The sequence below is a fragment of the Pimephales promelas genome, chromosome 12, assembly GCF_988280905.1.
Source record: "Pimephales promelas chromosome 12, fPimPro1.hap1.1, whole genome shotgun sequence".
Lineage (NCBI taxonomy): Eukaryota > Metazoa > Chordata > Actinopteri > Cypriniformes > Leuciscidae > Pimephales > Pimephales promelas.
The window spans coordinates 15,145,137-15,164,683 of NC_142780.1; the positions used below are offsets into that span (position 1 = coordinate 15,145,137).

Below are 19,547 nucleotides of genomic sequence, written 5' to 3' on the forward strand. Positions count from 1 at the left end.
ACAGTATCACGTCTGTTCTAGCAGAAACATTTGGGTTCCTCAAACAGTGCACAGGCGAATCGCACGCTTCCTCGTCCACTTTTACGAGCTCGCTTTGACAGGGAAGGACACTTTTACATTAGTAATTTCACTGCATTTATTGCATTATTCTTTGTATTGACATTTGTGACGTGATAATGTTTACCTTTGTTTCTTTAGCATGAGAGCGGAAAAACAGATGAAAAAAAAATAAAGCATTCTAATCTGAACAAAAACGTTACTATTTCCACAGCTAGGCACAAAGGCAAGCAATACTCATTCCGTGACTTTGGGTAAGTAACTGAATTTAAACTGTAACATTGTATACATTCAGTGCTGGTGCATTAGCTAGCTAGAGGATTTTAGTGAGAGGATCTAAGGACCTTTTAGAGCTTTAGGCCTGCTGTTTGGAGTGGGCCCCACTTATCCAGAGAAGGGAGACAGGTGAAGAATGGGGGTGATGCACAGCTTTCACAGAAAAACACATAGCTATCCATCTCCATCTCTCTCTCTCTCTCTCTCTCTCTCTCAATTCAATTCAATTCAATTCAGAAAGCTTTATTGGCATGACAAAAAATACATTTTGTATTGCCAAAGCGTCAAAACAACATAGAAAATTATTTGGAACATTTAGTACACAAAATATTAAAACTGATATCATAAAACAATAATAATAAAATGAACAGATTAATAAATAAAATAAAATGGATTTAGAAATCATATATATATATATATATATATATATATATATATATATATATATATATGTATATATATACATAAAAAGAACAATATTGAACATTATATACATGTGTGTAGGTCTTAGGCTGTGAGAGAGTGTGTGTTTAGTGTATGTTTGCTGGTTTCTGGTCGTCCCTCAGGATGTGGCAGGATGCTACAAATTTTGCAGCTATATTTGAGCATTTGGCTTCTTCGCCAAGAATGAAACAAAGTTTTTGGGTCGGATTACAGGTGTTAAATTGGGGAAATATATTATTAATTTTGGGGTAATAGTGGTCTCTAATGTGTTGATATTTTGGGCATTCTGTGAGGAAGTGCAGCTCGGTCTCCGTCACTCCCAGGGTGCAGTGCGGGCAGAGTCTGTCCTCACGGGAGAGCCAGGTCTGTCTGCGCCGGCCCGTCTCGATGGCCAGGCTGTGCTCGCTGAGTCTGTACATCGTCAGGGTTTTCCTGAGTCTCACATCACTCACTGTGCTCTCTCTCTCTCTGTCTCTCTCTCTCTCTCTCTCTCTCTCTCTCTCTCTCTCTCTCTCTCTCTCTCTCTCTCTCTCTCTCTCTGTCTGTGCTCCTCTGCTGCTTCACAACAGAGATTACTGCAGAGAGCAGATCCTTGCCAGGAGACCTGCACTACTTCTCTTAGAGGATGACAAGGAGAGGAATTTGGTTTGTGAGGGGGTTTCATTTTTTAAAGGAATACAGATTTAAATGTAAAATTGGAGAGGGATGGATACTGATTTTGCAGACAAGCCTAGTGATATATTTATGCACATAAACAAACGAGACTCAAATGAAAGATTAAAAGGCTAATTTACTTTATAAAAGTACTGGCAGGCATTCAACACTGACATCCTGCATGCTTGTTCACTCGGTTTGAGCGCTGCTTGAACCTCATTTGACCTGGCCACAGATCCATCTGGTGTGGAGGGGGAAAGAGAGGTGAAGTGCCCTTTGACCTTTTGAAGGACAGGGAAGCAGTTTCATATCTCATGCTCCTCGGTCGTGCCTGTTTGATCTGGACTCACCTCAGTTCACACATCTCAGCTTCTGGCCTACAAGTGGAGGAATGTGTGTGTGAGTGTTTTAATGCAGTTAAAGGGATAGTGAAAATTTGGTATTTAATTACTCACCCTCAGACTTTTCTTCATCTAAGGAACACAAATTAAGATCTTTTTGATGAAATCTGAGACATTTCTGTCCCTCCATTGACAGTTACTACCACTTGCTTTAAAAAGTTCATAAAGAGATCGTAAAACTAATCCATGTGAATGATTGATTTAGTACAAATGAGTGGTTTAGTACAAATTTCCTGAAGAGACTTGATCGCTTGATATGAACAGATTGAACCAATGAGGTTCATTCTCGTGTTATGCAGCACGTTTGAGCTTCTGCAAGAACCAATGAGGTTCATTCTCATGTTACGCAGCACGTTTGAGCTTCTGCAAGAACCAATGAGGTTCATTCTCGTGTTACGCAGCACGTTACGCAGCACATTTGAGCTTCAGCAAGAACCAATGAGGTTCATTCTCGTGTTACGCAGCACGTTTGAGCTTCTGCAAGAACCAATGAGGTTCATTCTTGTGTTATGCAGCACGTTTGAGCTTCTGCAAGAACCAATGAGGTTCATTCTTGTGTTACGCAGCACGTTTGAGCGTCTGCAAGAACCAATGAGGTTCATTCTTGTGTTACGCAGCACGTTTGAGCTTCTGCAAGAACCAATGAGGTTCATTCTTGTGTTACGCAGCACGTTTGAGCTTCTGCAAGAACCAATGAGGTTCATTCTTGTGTTACGCAGCACGTTTGAGCTTCTGCAAGAACCAATGAGGTTCATTCTTGTGTTACGCAGCACGTTTGAGCTTCTGCAAGAACCAATGAGGTTCATTCTCATGTTACGCAGCACGTTTGAGCGTCTGCAAGAACCAATGAGGTTCATTCTCGTGTTACGCAGCACGTTTGAGCTTCTGCAAGAACCAATGAGGTTCATTCTTGTGTTACGCAGCACGTTTGAGCTTCTGCAAGAACCAATGAGGTTCATTCTCATGTTACGCAGCACGTTTGAGCTTCTGCAAGAACCAATGAGGTTCATTCTTGTGTTACGCAGCACGTTTGAGCTTCTGCAAGAACCAATGAGGTTCATTCTTGTGTTACGCAGCACGTTTGAGCTTCTGCAAGAACCATTGAGGTTCATTCTCATGTTACGCAGCACGTTTGAGCTTGGTAGTTGTCAATGGAGGGACAGAAATCTTTCAGATTTCATCAAAAATGTCTTCATTTGTGTTTCAAAGATGAACAAAAGTCTTACATGTTTGGAACGACATGAGGACGAGTAATTAGAGAACTTTCTTTTTTGGTTGAACTTTCCCTTTAACATGTTATATTAATGTCATCATACTTATTAAATTAGGCATCTTGTACTTTTCTTTCTCCCAAAGTTCTAGCATAATACTTTGTTGTTTTCTCTAGGGCAAGAACAATGTTTTAATCATTTTTGGTCGACATGACTCTGTGGTCACCACCAGCACTGTCATGCTAGTTAAAATGGAAACCACAGACTGCCAGATTCTGATTCATTCTTTTTTTGTGTCAGCTTTGTGACTTGAGGCTGTAACATTTGCATTTGATTTTGTTTCAGAACAATTAATTTATTGGAAGAACACAAACAGCACTGAAAAAAAAGTTTTATAGCAGCCGAGTGAAATAATAATGAATAATAATATGATTCGAATGAATAATAGCCTTAAATACCTGAGATGGTTGAGGTCACCAGCAAATACTTTGACATGTCATGTGACAGGTAAGTCATATCTGAATCATACCACCTGAACATCCCCCAAACATAAAGGAAGAACATCTGAGGGCACGCTCTCGCCACTGTAATTTACACTGCCTGTAGGGTGCAGGGGCATCTGTAAAGTTCAACTTTGTGATGGATGAGATGGTGTTTTTGCCCCTTGGCCTCTGAGGGATTAGGCTGCTCAGGTGTTGTTTTTAAAAGACTTAGAATTAGCTTACATTTAAACATTTAAACTGTCTTTTGACACTTTCACCACCTGTTTTCTGGAGGGAAAAAAAGTCTGGGCCCCCTGGATTGAACCTCGAGTTCACGTTTCATGTCAACAAATGAATTCATGCGGCAGTCATATATCATATCTGAAATGTACATTTGTAACTGCTGTAATTGTGCGACTCATTGGCAGAGCTTTGACTCTTTGATTATTAATTACTCTTGACATATTCATGAAGCATTTGCAGTGACACTGAGGCCTCGGTTGCAGCCTTGGGAAAAAAGCACTTTAATGTTGAGAAGCAGACCACATAAATGCAACTAGGAGAAGAATATAATTGCATACTTCAGGAATTCCCTAAACATGATCTATGAGATAATATCATGCTTCATAGAGCTAATTTGTTAATTTGTATTCTGTGGTGTTGCTGTGGTTAGCCTTGGTTCTTTTACTTAAGCCAGTTCTGATTCAGACCCTTAAATGGATATTTCACTCAAAGCTGAAAATTTATAATTTATGCACCCTTATTTCACAAACCTTTATGGCTTTTTTTTAGAACACAAAAAATATAGTTTGTTTACCTGCTTTTGTCCATACATTGAAAATCAATAGATTCCAAAACAACATTTGACATTTTTCATAACAAAAAAAATTCTTCGTGTTCCACAGCGTCATAAAGATTGTACAAAGGGAGAGAACATTAAGACAGATTGTCATTTTTAAATGAACAATCTCTTTAAATGGTATTAGCTTTACATAACTGCACAATCAAATTCATATATCAATTTGCAGCTATGTGTGTCTTGCTGTTTGTATTTGGTGGTTCTGCTCTAATTTTGCTCCACCCTCAGAATATCTGCATGAAGCCCACCTGCATAGGAATGACAAAAGGGACCACCAAGCTTAAATGCATGTTTCCATGGAAACCAGCTGAAGGCTGAGTGCACTGACTTTAAATGCCTGCATAGACATTACAGCCTGAGTCAGTGGACTAGCAGCGCACAGGCCTTTCCTCTTTAGGCATTAGCTGTCGAGACCGGAATTGTACTTCGCACAGATGGTTCATCGTTCGTGGGATAATGGGATGACCAAAAATATGTCAGGCTCCCTAACCAAAGCCATAAACTTAGGCTGCAAAACACTTGGGAAAATAACATCATTGTAGGAGCCTCACACTGCACGCACACATTGCTGAATGGTTTCACATCAGTTTGCATTAAGAAACAGTTGATTGTTCAGTTCGGGTGGGATCGTGAAAATGTACTTACTAGAGTAATTACAATTACTGAGTAATAACTAGGTACTAACCCTGAACCTACCCCTAAAGCTACCCCTAACCCATGTACTTAACATATATTCGCCAGTACTTTCTAGGTAAGTAAGTACACTGTAAGTACTGTAGCCTGTAAAGGGAAGCGTGTCAAACTTTATGCAAGTTTTTGATAAGCAAATAGCAAGTAATTATACTTTACCATATTTTTTAGATAGGATTTATCTCTCTGCAGTGATACGCAGGTCCTAGTAGGGGCTCATGTGAGAGATTTGTGATTATATAGAAAGGCAAATTTGGTTTATCCAGCATTCTGTTTTTACAATATCAGCATTGAATCTGGGGTTCTCACAATAGTTGTGAAAGAGCGGACTTCCAAATCCAACATACACTTTATATTTCAAAATATTATGTACAAACTTTTATCAAGGACAGTGTTACAATGACATTTTATGAGCAACACTTTTTTATTCAGTGCCTTTTTCTGTAAAAAATGATTTATCACATTTTTTTTTTCTTTTGTCACAACTTAGATAATCTTGGCTATGTGGTTCAGATAACATATATTTTTTTAATTTCTGTTGATTAAACAGAAAATGTAAAATGAATTCAAAATGTAAAGACATTCAGGTTGCTTACTTTTTAAGTTAACCCAACAATAATTATTTTACAGAAGTGTAGCAGTGTATGTTTTATATTATTGACTAATATCAATAATATAAAAAGCTTAATAACAATGTTTTAAAAAATGCTTATGAATTTATTCTAAGCTCATGCCTGCATAAAAAAAAACCTCTCTGGAGGAGCTAGCTGGATTTGGATCACTTCTCTATGGCAAATCCTAACTCATTCTTTAACCTAGTTAAAGAACGCCGATCACGTGTTTGGTTTCGTCAAAGGACGTCAGCCAAACTATTTGCTCAGCCTCGATTTGGCGCTAAGCCCGTATAGTGCTCTGAACAATTTTCTTTAGGCTACACATCTCTTTGTGTATGATTCAACTTTTTAAATAATAGTTTAGAGATTATAATATTCATTTAATTAACCAACTGGTAGATTGGAGAATTTGAAACTTTGATAATATCTGAAAAGCTATGCCGAGAGGTCTACTAGGTGATAGTATCATATCAGTCCTACTTCAGTCCTGTTTAGTAACTTACCCAGCCCAGACCTTATACGATTCATCATTCTGCGTCTCTAACAAATAGCCTACCGGTGTGCAATGCTGGCTGCTATAGGCCTCGTTTCCATTTCAACACTGGTGCAACGTGGCGTCGGATGTTTGGAAATATTCCCCAAAGCTATTTCACTGTACACTCTTCTCGATTAACCACCGATTTCGTCTCATTGCCTATAAATTGAGTTTTGCATTGGTAACCTCACAATTGGATTTCCCACATGAACGGAATTTTATGCATGTACATATCATTAAAAATGACTCGAGTCACCCTATTTATTAAACAGGATCCCACCAGCCACGGATAAGAACTAATCGTGGTTAAAATCGTGTTTTTTATTTTTTATTTTAAAATAAATTAAATGTTTCCGTTTACATATAGAACCAGAATTGACAGTGTTTTTATTGTGCAAAAAGTAAAAATCATTTGCCAAGATCCTCCCTTATCGATAAAGGTTAAAATTGAGTTATTTTAAGGCTGTAACAACGAGCGTATATCAATCAAATTAGTCCAAGAGGACACATATGCCTCTAGAGTTCACAGAGGGCCGAAGCATTTAAATGAGATCGTTTATTAGCTATTCAGATTTGGAGTGAAAAAGTATAAATAAAACACGAGCAGATCTAAGTCTTAGTTTATCCTATTGTTAAATCATTCCTTACGCTTACGGCGTTGCCTGTTGATAAAACCATAACTCTAGTTATTATCCGCGGTCTGATTTGGTACACGGTGAGCCTTATTAATCACATCCCATACAATATATATAAATTAATAATTATTATACATTATATAAGCTAAATCATTGTTTAAAAAAATGTGGTTTGACTGTTGAAATCCGTGCTCTTTCTCAGCGGCGGATTGAATTACGCGGAGTGCTGCCTCAACACCAACCCCCTGTTGAAGGTTTAATAGGCAATAAAATTTAATTGCTGAACTCCAAAACGTTATAGCTCTTGGCCAGGAGATTCCCTGTGTCGTCAGATACAGTAAAGGGCTTATTTACTCAGCATCAACATCAGTCTCTTTCTTGGGTGTATTCTGTTTTAGTCTACAAATTTGATGACATCTAAAACTTCCCTTCGGGTTAATTTTATACAGTTAAGAATCAAAATTTAACACCAACTACGCAACTGGGAAATTAGCAAAGATTAATAATAAAAAAGAATGTAGCACGTAATTAACTGCGTATTAATTTTGCGCGCTATTAGTTTCCAAGATTACATATATTAGTTTTGATTAGCGGTTCTAAACTTAGCCTACTTTTGGCTTATACATATCTAAATTTGTCCCTCGAAAAATGATGATAAAATTCATTTATGTTGTAACAAGTAAATAGCCTAAACTAAACTTTATCATAATACATCTGCAAAATAGTTAATAGTAATAATTTAGGTCTTTGAATCTTTCTTCATGTTTAATAACAAACCTGTTATTTCTTAATCGGAATAGTGAAGAAATAAATAACTCCGCTTTTATTTTCAATAACAAGTACAAATTTATTCTATGAAAATATGGCGCTTTGCCGACGAGCGATACAAAAATAAAACGTGAAAAATATCACTTTTTTTCCAGCCATATTTTCTCTGTACACAAAAAATGGTCACTCGATTATTGAAAAACTTACCTCATTGATTAATGGTCTAGGCCTATATTTAAAGTCACAATTAAATACACAGACCATCAATGTGAGAAAATATTGACGTCCCTATAATGAAACTTCAGTTAGAGTTAGTAGCTCAAGTGTTGCAGGTCGATTGTTGTAAGCGTCTCAGAGAAGAAATCAAAGGCCTCCGTTGATAAACCAATGGGGCTGTCTACAGATTCTGACAAACTTGGGGACACGGCATCTGAGAGGTGTAAGCATGAATCGTTGGAGAAAACGTTGAAGTCCTGTAAAGAGACGTCCAGGGCCGAAGGACTGCCATTGTCCTGAGCAGATGCACAATCCGGGGCCATTGTTGAGCCGCAGATAGGAACAGTGGGTGACGGGTTGGGAAAATGTTTCAGATGTTTGTCATTGCTACCTAAAGGAGAGACAGTTGCGCTTTGGGAATCACTATTGTGTCCATTCTGTGACTGTTGTGAAGTTAAGGTATTCTGCTGAAATGGATAACCCTCTCTTTCCAAAAGCGCCCCTGATACATTGTTTGCCACTTGTTCGAAGAAAGATTTCCCATCACCCCGTCCGCCTGCCTCCTCCAAGCTCGGTGGTTTTCCATCGCCGTTGTGGTTTTCTTTACATTGTGTTTGCCGTTTGTGTTTCATTCTCCGGTTTTGAAACCAAACTTTGACTTGCCGCTCGGTGAGATCCAGCAGAGCGGCGATTTCCACGCGCCTTGGTCGGCAGAGATACTTGTTGAAGTGGAACTCCTTCTCCAGCTCCAGCAGCTGAGTGTTGGTGTACGCCGTTCTGAGTCGGCGAGTTGCCCCACTGCCACCATCAGAAATCTCGGGCGAGCCTATGAAGGGATTATAGCATTATACATTATTGATACGCCACTAATTATAACTCTTGATTCTTTTTACAACGGCGCTGTGGGGCTTAAAGCTGACCCCACAAACTTGTCAAATATATTGCGTTTCTCAGGGAACATAAATTGTTTGTGGGAATAGAGCCACAGCACTTGAATAATTTGTGTCCTCATCCCCTATGCCAGAATATACTGATGTGTCTGGTGTGAGTGCGGAGAGGTCCGAGTGAAGATTAATGAACACGCCAGCTGCCGAGTTGAGTAATGGCAATCTATCATTCTTCATTACTGTCAAATATTAAAATTCATGCCCTGTACTACAAGTAGCTAACACACAGTTTAGGAGTTGTCCAGAACAGATTCTCCGCATCCAAAAACGAACAAAAAACTTTTTAGGTATTAACTTGTTCGCATTCAGTTCACATGACCCATGAGGATAACATGCACCTTCACCAGCACGGCCTTGCGCAACACGGCAACTAAAAATAATAATACTGATAATAAAAACAATTGCATTTCGTTTGCAATGAACTGTGACACGATGAAAATGCATTAAATCCAAATACCTTGAGGGGAGAAGTATAGTGGACCAGGATCGGTGGTTGTTGCTGTCGAAGTTGTCTGGTTTTTCTTGGATGCCTTTTTCTCCTTCATCCAAGGGTACTCTGGGGGTAAGGATGCGGCAGGCAGCGGGCATGAGCCATTAGGGTTTTGCTTGGGCCGGCTGTGGCGAGGGTGGCTGCCGGGGTTCAGGCTTGGAATGGTCTGCTCAAAAGGAGGAGGAATCAGTGTCGAGTGTGAAAGCGTCGAGCTCTTGATTGATGAACTTTGAAATGCATCACCGACAGGGGGAAAAGATGTCAGGCACTCAGCGAGCGACGGCTGACTATTGATAAAACCCGTCTCTCGCTCGAATTCGTAATTCATCTCCTCCAAGTCTTGCAAATTCGCCGCTCACAAATTTGTGACCCAAGGAAGATATAATGAAATATCGTGCCGGGTAAAAAAAAAAAAAAAACTATTTTGCTGATTACGGCCGTATGGGGACCGCGGTGCCATTAAACTATTGCTTTCATGGAGACAAGGTTGAAATTGGACCGTATTGCTTGTCACATGATTACCTCTGTCCAATGACAATTTGGGGTTTAATCAAAAGAAGCCACTGTCTGTGTGATTGATCGAAAAAAGTCCGAGAGGAACGCCTCACTCTCTGGGACGGGCTAGTTTATTTACGCATTTATGGTCAGTTTGCCCACTGCTCGGTAGATAAGTATAGCCAGTACCTGAAACAGAGTGACAGTCTGCTGTTTTTCCCTTATTTTTTGACCGGCCCTCGGCTGAAGATCCCTCAACACATGCAGCAACTGAACACATAAAACACAGACCAATAGCCACGATCGAGGAAACCCATTAATCCCGAGTCTGGGTTTTTACTACTTTCTTAGAGAATGCGCGCTCTCGTTTGTGAATGCACGAGCAAACGCGCGCGAGAGAGTACGCGCGCACACTGAGAGCGCAGGCGAATTCTTTGAAAGCCCTGACGTGCCCGCGTGTTTACACGCGCACTGACGCATTATGCTTGCATTAGTGTTGTTTTACTTTGAGACATTGTTGTTATTTTTAAATGACTGAACTTAGCCTATAGAATTACATAAATTCCGATTTTTTTTTTAAATTCCATTCTTATAGTTGGCCATCTAACGATATTCAATGATTCAATGTAGAATTTCTGAAATGTCTGATAATAGCCTACATTCATTTGAAAAATAATATATTTTTTAATATGTAAATAATAACACACTATGCATTTTACCTGAATTGAGCCAATTTGTTTAAACGGTGCTAAATCGTGCAGGAAACACATCGCTACACACCAATGCTATTATTCATGTTTAAAAAAAAGTGTAAATCCACTAGTTTTTTTTTTTTTTTTTTTCGTTCAAGAATGTCTCTTCTATGTTGCCCTCAGAAGTCTTTAGCTAAGTAGGTGTAGGCCTCGAGCACTTTATTGCTTATATTCCAAACAAAGAGCCCTGGAAGCCTGCACGCTATCAATCTTACACGCCAAAAGGTCTGACAGCTTAGTGCCCTAAGAACACATTTAAACCATCTAACACTCCCTTAGATCATATGTGGCCAGGAAGAAGAGAACAACGAAGTACTAACGGTTGAGACTTTCTCCATTTTATAAATTAAAATGACTAAAGTGATATTTTCCGATTAAAGGATTGGCCTTGAACATAATTCCATACCGGATGTGCTTCTAATGGACCAGCGTCATTTCGGACCTAAAATCGTTTGTTTTTAAATTTTCGTTACTGGAAAGCCAGCCTTTATCGAAGGGTTTGGAATGAATAGGATTATATATTGATTTTAAGAGAAAAAACGCGTGTTTTTGCAACTAACACAGGAGCTATTGTGTGTAGAAGAACGTGGGTGTCGGCATTCTTCAAAAATACCCACTCCTTCCTACACATTTTCAACACGAACGAAAAATCTTCGTCGTTTCCCACGAGCTGAACATCAAGGTCTATCAAGGATGTGTCTTTATGGATACTGTTAAATGTAATATTAATTTATTTTAATTTATCCGTTGAAATATTAAATAATACATTGCATTGTGTTTATTCTAATTAGATAGACCTGGCAGAATGGATATGTGAGTCAAATTAAATTGCAGTGCTTTAAATGAAGCATATTTTTGTTTTTGTAAATTGGCAATCGAACTGTAAATTTCATATGTATTTGCAAATGTATGGATGTAAATGAATAGGCTACTAAATGTATTTTAATTCATGCTTATTATCGGCAAGACGTTTTGTATAATTCCAATACTTTATCAGACTCTTTACACAATCTTTGTTTATTGGATTAAATTCTCAATGTCGAGATAATGTTGTTGACGAGAGTTACCTTAATTCAAATTAATGTAGCCTTTAAAAAATGCTTCAGTGTGTGTAATTAAAAAAATAACAGTTCGACATTTTAATTCACGTTCATGACTGGCAAATAAAATATTAATAAGAAACAATTCTGTTTGTTGCGTTTTAAAGTCAATGTTTCTAAAAGGGCAAACCATTTATTCAAATAAGTGTTATCATTTTAAATGAGATATTGAATAATTGTTTGATTATTTGGCAGTTTGCTTGATTTTCGTCCACGTGCTGAGTAGATGTTCCAGTACCAGTCTTTTTGGATACGTCTGGCACGATGGACAGCCTCGCTGACCGTCTGTTAGACTAAATAATGAATGCTGACGGTCATAAAGCACAAGTTAACAGTGAAAACTTGGCTCGTTGGATCAGCAAACAAATGAAGCGTTGAGTGAGTTACATTCATGCATTAATAGATTCCGAGAATAAAATATCTTTACGCATTCCAATAGCCTAAATAATGGTTTACCTACCTTTTGAAATGCGTAAATATATTTTAAATTTATCAGGCCTATGGGTATTATTATTCAAGTGTTCAGATTGTAAAACCTTTGGTTCTTCAAAATAATATAAAATGATTTTTATTTTTTTCATCGGTAAAAGGTATAGGCCTACTAAGTTATTAATGACCGTATTTCTCAGATTTTCTTTTTCCATGCAATTAAATATTTTCTCCTTGGGTTCATTTAGTCTATTTAAGCGAATTAATTCGTTTCATAAATCACCATAACTCTTTATGGTGATTTATGTAGATTCGGAGGCCTGTTTAATAACAGATATATCTGAATAATGAATGGAGTTAAGGTAAATAACACTGCATTATATATTTCTGAATATATGACAGGCCATGTGAATGAGTTATGGTCAGCTGAATGGACTTTATCTCTCCTGCTTCGGTCCAACCACATTTGCAAATCTTTACGCTTCTGTAAAAGCAGGGTTTGATCCGTCTGTATCCTTCTCAGCGAGCTTTGTAAATTAGTGCGAGTGAGGCGTATATGGGGTGTTTATGATGTCTGCGAAGGCAGTAGCTGTGGCAACAGTGGCGTTTGATGGATGACCCTCTACCCACACACATTGCACTGGGTCGTAAACGAGCTCCAAGCTCCTATTGTTGTGCTAGAGGTGTATGTCATTTCCGGGCATATGCACTATATAGGCTACCCCTGCCCAACAAGAGAATTATGCCGTTTTATTTAGGATATGGAGATTGCCGGCGTTAACAAAACTGTAACAATTTTGTTAGAACTTCTTGATGTTAAAACCAGACAATAAGGCAGGTTAATTTTGCAATCCAACGTATAGGGTTTTGCCAACTTATCTAGGCCTACTTTATATTGGTGCTTCTTTTCATCAATACATTTACGAACAAAAATTAGGAGACCAAATGCATATCGATTTACTAACCGATCTCATATGCGTCTCATAGCGATTTTTACCAGCCTGGAAAGCTGTGGGTTAGTTGATTGTAAATTATTAGAGTGATGTGATCCAACATCTAGAATGGACCAACATCTAGAATAACGTTGTCACTGGATAATCATGTCTGATTCTTGGGGGGGATGTCATGAGTCTCTTGCATTAGGAAACGAAAATGTCTTATTGTATGCGGAGTAGGCCTATTGGATTAGCATATAATGGAGTAGCAAAAACAAGCAATTATTGTAATTGTTTTGGAAAATAATATTTGATGTGTTCAGTAGGCCTACTCGTAGGGAGGCATGAAATAGATTGGTCAATAATGCCATATTTGTTATAGGCTATTATAGGCCTATGATATTTTACGATTCATGATAGCCTTCATTGTTTTAGTGTGATTTGCCTAAAACAACCAGAAGTAAATTTTAAGTGCTGCATCAATTTTAAAAATCGTTTGTTAGATTATTAGGCCATCAGTTTTCCTATAAACAATAGCTTTTAGGCCTAGGCTATGAGGCTGATTGCCCTGTTTCTGCTAACCGCCCTGCTTCTATAAATGCGTAAAGCTGTGCAACGTAACGAATATTATAGACGAGTTAATACTGTTCCGATGCACTTTATAATGATACTCAATGTGAGCTCTGACATGACTTTATCTTTAATTCATTGCTATGAGGCTGTCCGAGTATGAATATTTTTGAAAACCAAAGTCAAAATTTTGTTAATATAATTTAGAAGATAACATGCAATTGGCGAAAGTTTCAGCTTTATTTCCTGAGCTGGTTTTCGTAACGATGCACTTTTTAATGAGTAGGCTTAACTGTGGCGATTTATGTTCTGGTTCAGGAAACCGGCGTTACATTATCGTTAAATACCGTATGACGTTAGTTAAGATGATCCACAATGCGTGTGTAAAGGCTTGTTGCATAACCGGGAAATCCAGCTCACAGTAACACATATCTAACATATAGACAGCAAGCAACGTGATGCGGAAATGGAAATGGATTTTACTCTTTTAAGTGAAAGAGGAAAATGACTAGGTTTCCTGAAACATGGGCTAAATGGGACCGAAGTTCGTGCTACTTCATCACTTCGGCATTCTTTCCCAAATGCTGCTGCATCGTTTGTATTTAGCCTAGGCTAGGCTACCGCTGGTGGATTAACAAGGGGCCCTAGACCTCTCATAAGACTGTAAGGTGCTTCTTCTTAAATAGCTCTTCCCCTCCATCTTGATCTACAACACAGTATAAACAATACGCAAGCATATTGAATGTTAAAATTAAACTTTTTTAGTTTAGGTTATACTTTCTAGTCCTTGGGTTATGCAATGAAAATTAAAGGGTCCAGTGTTGTTTGAACTAAAATGTTCTGTAGCAATTTTTTCCGTGCATATGAACTTATAACTTGCAATAACTTGGTAATAACTACTAACACCACTGAATCTATACTTAAACCTAACCTTAACCCATGTTACCTTATGTTACCTTTTAGGCAAGTACACTGTAAGTACACATGTAAAAGTGCAACCAAATGTTCTTCTGAAAGAAAGTCATACAGGTTTGGAATTACATGAGGGTGAGTAAATAATGACATTTTTGGGTGATCCCTTTAACTGCTTTAACCCCAACCTGACACTCCACCTCCTATCAAAGCAGTCCGACCCAAGCTCACATCAACATGCCCACCTTTGTGTGTTGTGCATGATTATTTATACACAACCAATAATAGGTACAAAGGTCAAAGATACAAAGTATCCTTGCTTCAGTACACTCCAACACGTTCTAGCACTTTCTCATTTTCCATTTGGCTACAAATCCATTTGCATACATACGACATCCAGTACACCCGTCTGATCTCTGTTCAGCACTTTAATACCATATACTAAATTTGTTTTCAAGTTCAACTTAATTAATTAGTTGATGGTTTCTGTCACATAATATCTATTTTTTTAAAGAACTGTTCCCTGAAAGTTTTTTTAATTGTCCAGTGGAAAGGTTCCATGCATGGTGGAAGGTTTTTCATGATTTCTCAGATTTATTGGTGAAACAGAGGGAATGGTGGGAGGTCATGTTTGTACTTGTAGGGGTCAGCATTCAAGAGAATTCAAATCATTTTCCAAACATCAATACATGATGTACGGTTTAATGGTTGATGTAAATAATAATAATAATAATAATATTAAAAAATAACTTAATGTAAATCAAAAGATAACAACATCTAAAATTAGATGCATGTGATATGGGTTCTTAATTAAGCATTTGTAATATTATCATTATCAGTTCAACTTGAAAGTCTTGCATTAAGGTTAAAAAAAAAACTAAATGAAATGAGAATTCAATCTGACTTTGTCCACAGGTCTTTTTAACCAAAAAAAAAAAAAAATGATTTTAAAACCTTAATGGACAGTTTGCATCGATAAATAGGTCTTGTTCGTGGCCCTTGTTAAGTTAGGTTGCTGTAATGCAGAATCCGTTTTGTCACTTGCTATTTTGAAACAAACCGCTGTCTCCACCTGCTGGATATTAATGGTAGTGTCTCATTTAATGGTAGTTGTGGCTCATTTGGCCGGTGTGTTTGTTAAAATACAATATAATGTTTCCCAATTCTGATCAAGGAGGCCCCACAGCACTGCCCAATTTTGGTGTCTCACTCATTAGACACACCAAATATAGCCTAGATCATGAAGCACTTTATTAATGAGCTGATTCGCTGATGGATCAGGTGTTAAATAAGGGAGCACCTTTAACAAAACGTCTAGAAATATCTAGAATTCCTAGTCATTATACCATTTAGCAAAAACGAGAGCTCCTTTGTGATCTTTAAGGCTTCAAAAACTGAACAAGAGTTCATAAAACCCTATATAAATTAAATAAATTGATTAATAAAAAGTAGCTATGCTTATATTACCAAAATGCAAAATAGTAAGCTCTAATAACTGCTGGATTGTTTTAACCCAACTTTGGGTCAAATATGGACAAACCCAGCCATTTGGTTTAATTTTTTTTAATTAGCCTACATTTTTAACCCAACGTTTGGGTTTGTCCATATTTGACCCAAAGTTGGGTTAAAACAACCCATAATTTTTAGAGTGTATAGACACAGCGTTAGAAAAAGTGCAATGCGTCAGTTTTGTTTCCGCAACAAATGGGCGATCAGTTCTGCAACGTTTTATTTGTCGCTGAGGAGAAGCCTAATAAAGTAATTAAATGAGAAAAAAACAGACAGTGTGGCTGAGCCCCATTTTACGATGCTGTCTGTGTTGGAGCCTTTTAAGATCTGCAAGCAAGGTTGGCTATAGCCTATAGCTTTTTTTGCTTTCGGGTTTCCCTTATTTTGTGTTTATTTAATACAAATAATAATGATAGTAATAATGATAGCATAGGCTACTAATATTAATAAGAATACAATAAAAGTAATACAAACAATTTTAATGACTAAAAAAACGTACATTCAAAATTTTATAAAATCTATATAACGGTATTGACACGCCTACAAAAAATCGTAGTTCCGCCCTCAATCGCTTTGCACCCCATAAACAGTTAAGACTGTGATTGTGGTTTATTGCCGCACGGCCACTAATATCGCTTGCAGGGGCGAGGCACGAATAGAATGAGCAGGCAGGCCTGTCTACGAGCATCAAACTAAGCTTTATTTATTCGGATAAACGGCATCCTGGTCGTTAACAGGACACTAAACAGTGGGTTGCAAGATAACAGTAGAATGAGCGCGCGCATGAGAACTGTTTGGAGGGCGGTAAAATATTTGTCGAGTGAAAATAGCACGGGATTGCAACAGTCATTGTCAACCTCGTTCAGGAACGATTTATTAAATGTGATTCTGGTACTTTATGTGCTTTATAGCACACAAACACTTGACTGCAATTATTAGCTAGTTACAACTTCGATGCAGATTTGCACTTCATTGGCAATTATTATAACTAAACCCAAGAAAATGTATTATTTTCGGAAAGAACTTCGACAGAGAGTCTTAACGAAATATACTTATATCAGAAATGTATTTATTATGTAGCCTACACATTTAATTTGAAAACAACGAACACTGTTGATTTGAGGTATTGGTGTATGCAATTTTCACATATAACATTACAAGCACATAAATGTTACAAAAATCACTGAAATATTACAAAGACGAACAACACAACATAAATTAACTCTTCTTAATACATAGGTAGTTCAAATACATCTAGGTAGTCACATTAAACATTGATACATTACGCTACAATTTATTTTTGAATAATAAAAATAGTCATGCATATCATCAGCATTTCATAGCACAGAAACTATTTCCCTGAAATCATGAACTAGTATAGGCTACTTAAAAAAAAACAAAAAAAAACAGTATGTAACATATTTAAAATGTACACAATTCGAAATGCTAAACTTACAACAAGCAGAACATAAGATAACTATCACTGTATATAAAGACAAAATCATATATATATATATACAAGCTCAAAGGTTTGTGCAATCTAACTTTACAAAATGTTGGCTATCAATAATAATCTGTTGTGCATGAGGGAAAAGACAGGCTAATTCACTTTCTGCAGTGCGCATTTACAGCTTTCCATTTTTTAAATGTCTTTTGGACGATCTTTATTGCATTTCTTCATCTTCATCCTACGGTTTTGGAACCAAATTTTGACTTGTCTCTCGGTGAGATTTAGGAGTCTTGCCACTTCATATCTACGGTCGCGTGAGAGGTACATATTAAACAGAAATTCTTTCTCCAGCTCGAGAGTTTGATGCTTAGTGTATGGACAGCGCTTTTTCCTAGTGGACTTCGCGTACAGCCAGTTGGACGAAGGGTTATCTGCAAGAAGGGTCGGAGAGAGAGAGCTAGTCATGTTGCCACTTGAAAAATACTGCGGCCATTTTATGACCAGCGCGCGAGAAGAAAGAAGAGTCTAAAATAAAGGCTATATGCTGAGAAATTGGAAAGCAATATCACGGATTAAATGTTTCCGGATTAAATATAGTTTAAATGATCGAACGTTTTATGTGACAGTTTTTGGCATCCTTGAATGAAGGGTAAACAAGGGCCTTACTGTCTGTTAGAAGAAAAAAAAGTCCAGATTGCATGCAATAATTGTGCTTTATACAATTGTATCCAGTGTATTGTGTCTAAAACCACACTCTAAATTTAGGGCATGCAGCACTTCAAATAATTCTTGAAAATATGACATGCAGTGCTCTATATTAATGCAAATGTGTGGTTTTTAATTACTGGACATTTTCCATTGAAACAGGCATATATGCTGTCAAATGAAAATGCAGATTATCGCCACGCACAGAACAAAAAGAAAGGACTAGAAGATCTTTAGCTTTAGGCCTATATACTGGAAAATGTTGGATAGCTGATATATGAATGCATTACAATTCAAACCGACTCTCATTGTTTAGTCTGTTTGAGTAGCCAAACATGAAGCCTGTTCATATATCAAAACACATTCTGATAATTTGCACTTACTTGGGTCAACATCTAGATTCTTCTCTGCTGGAGTTTTGTCATCCTGTGATCCGTTGGAAACCGCATCGTCAGGTACCTTCCTCTCTGCTTGGCTCGTATTGTTGTCAGTCGCGGCCACTTGCAGTGTATGCGTGGTGCACTCACCACTCCCAACGAGTGGTTCTAGTTTTATATCATGGTGCGTATCTGTGGATAATCCCGTGAAAGGAAGGGCAGGAAGCGGTTCGAGCGTCCAGGAGCGCACGGATGATCCATCGGGTTCTCCTGTTGAACATGGGTGATGAATGTACGGGTGGTAGGCGATAGATGCGCCTGTGGGCTGCACTGGCACGGGACCCCACGACGCACCGAAAATTGACGATTTGGCCTGGAAAGTGTACGGCTCCTGTTCGCCATATTCAAGTAGCGTCAGTTCGCGAGCCTGCTGCTGGACCATGGGTCCAGATGAGAACCTCGGTGCCAAATGATCGTCATTCTCGTGTGGAATGTGTGAGTCAGCGTAGTAACTCAGTGTCCCCAATGTCGACATAACAAAAAACAAGCAGAGAGAGAGCAGCCGGACGGATACACCCACAATGAAACTGCCACAAAAGCAGAATCCGTTGAAATCAAGTAACTAACTAGCCTACTTGACTTCGCGGTGAACTACAGACCTCTGATAAGTTGAATCACTGCAGAGATTGGATTGGATGTGCTAGACACGTGACTGTGGGAGATAAAGGGGAAACCCTAGCCAGTACGCACGGTTAAATGGCCTCCATTTTACAAGTCATATTTTTAATGGTATAGCCATATGCTTTTATGAAGGTGGATTTGCTTTTATTAATGTTGTTAAACTTCAGCATCTAATAACCGAGCGTAACAAAAATGGTTATTTGAGACGCGTCGTTGTAGAAGTTCGTATCCAAATTTTAATGGAGTGGGCCTACTGTTTGCAATAATGAAATAAATCCCTAAATACGTTCATACATTCTCATATCATTGTATAATCACTAGCTTAATCACTGAAGTCCAGTTCAATATCAACC

The 19,547-nt window shown here is 38.0% G+C and overlaps 2 protein-coding genes and 1 long non-coding RNA gene across 3 annotated transcripts; 1 reads left to right on the forward strand and 2 right to left on the reverse strand.

The window, feature by feature from the left end:
• Position 1: 1 nt before the first annotated feature.
• On the forward strand, positions 2–3,461 carry LOC120495074 (uncharacterized). Its single transcript, XR_005625971.2, has 4 exons — positions 2–311; positions 1,347–1,422; positions 1,667–1,830; positions 3,389–3,461. It is a non-coding gene; the product is annotated as an uncharacterized LOC120495074 (long non-coding RNA).
• A 2,339-nt stretch (positions 3,462–5,800) lies between these two features.
• On the reverse strand, positions 5,801–10,138 carry hoxa2b (homeobox A2b). Its single transcript, XM_039694469.2, has 2 exons — positions 9,247–10,138; positions 5,801–8,668 (listed from the first exon to the last, which is right to left on the reverse strand). Exons 1-2 carry the CDS (start codon positions 9,605–9,607, stop codon positions 7,938–7,940), a joined length of 1,092 nt encoding a protein of 363 aa, XP_039550403.1. The 5' UTR covers positions 9,608–10,138; the 3' UTR covers positions 5,801–7,937.
• Positions 10,139–17,028: 6,890 nt separating this feature from the next.
• hoxa9b (homeobox A9b) lies at positions 17,029–19,148 on the reverse strand. The gene is made up of 2 exons (XM_039694321.2): positions 18,520–19,148; positions 17,029–17,862 (listed from the first exon to the last, which is right to left on the reverse strand). The coding sequence occupies exons 1-2, from the start codon at positions 19,046–19,048 to the stop codon at positions 17,624–17,626; spliced, it is 768 nt and encodes a 255-aa protein (XP_039550255.2). The 5' UTR covers positions 19,049–19,148; the 3' UTR covers positions 17,029–17,623.
• Between the last annotated feature and the right edge of the window lie 399 nt (positions 19,149–19,547).

Excerpts from the sequence above, each read along its gene's own strand:
- hoxa9b (XM_039694321.2), bottom strand. The coding sequence starts at position 19,048 with ATGTCGACATTGGGGACACTGAGTTACTACGCTGACTCACACATTCCA. Across the intron at positions 17,863-18,519 it reads GAATCTAGATGTTGACCCAA|ATAACCCTTCGTCCAACTGG; the intron begins GTAAGTGCAAAT and ends CCCTTCTTGCAG.
- hoxa2b (XM_039694469.2), bottom strand. The coding sequence starts at position 9,607 with ATGAATTACGAATTCGAGCGAGAGACGGGTTTTATCAATAGTCAGCCG. Across the intron at positions 8,669-9,246 it reads ACTATACTTCTCCCCTCAAG|GCTCGCCCGAGATTTCTGAT; the intron begins GTATTTGGATTT and ends ATCCCTTCATAG.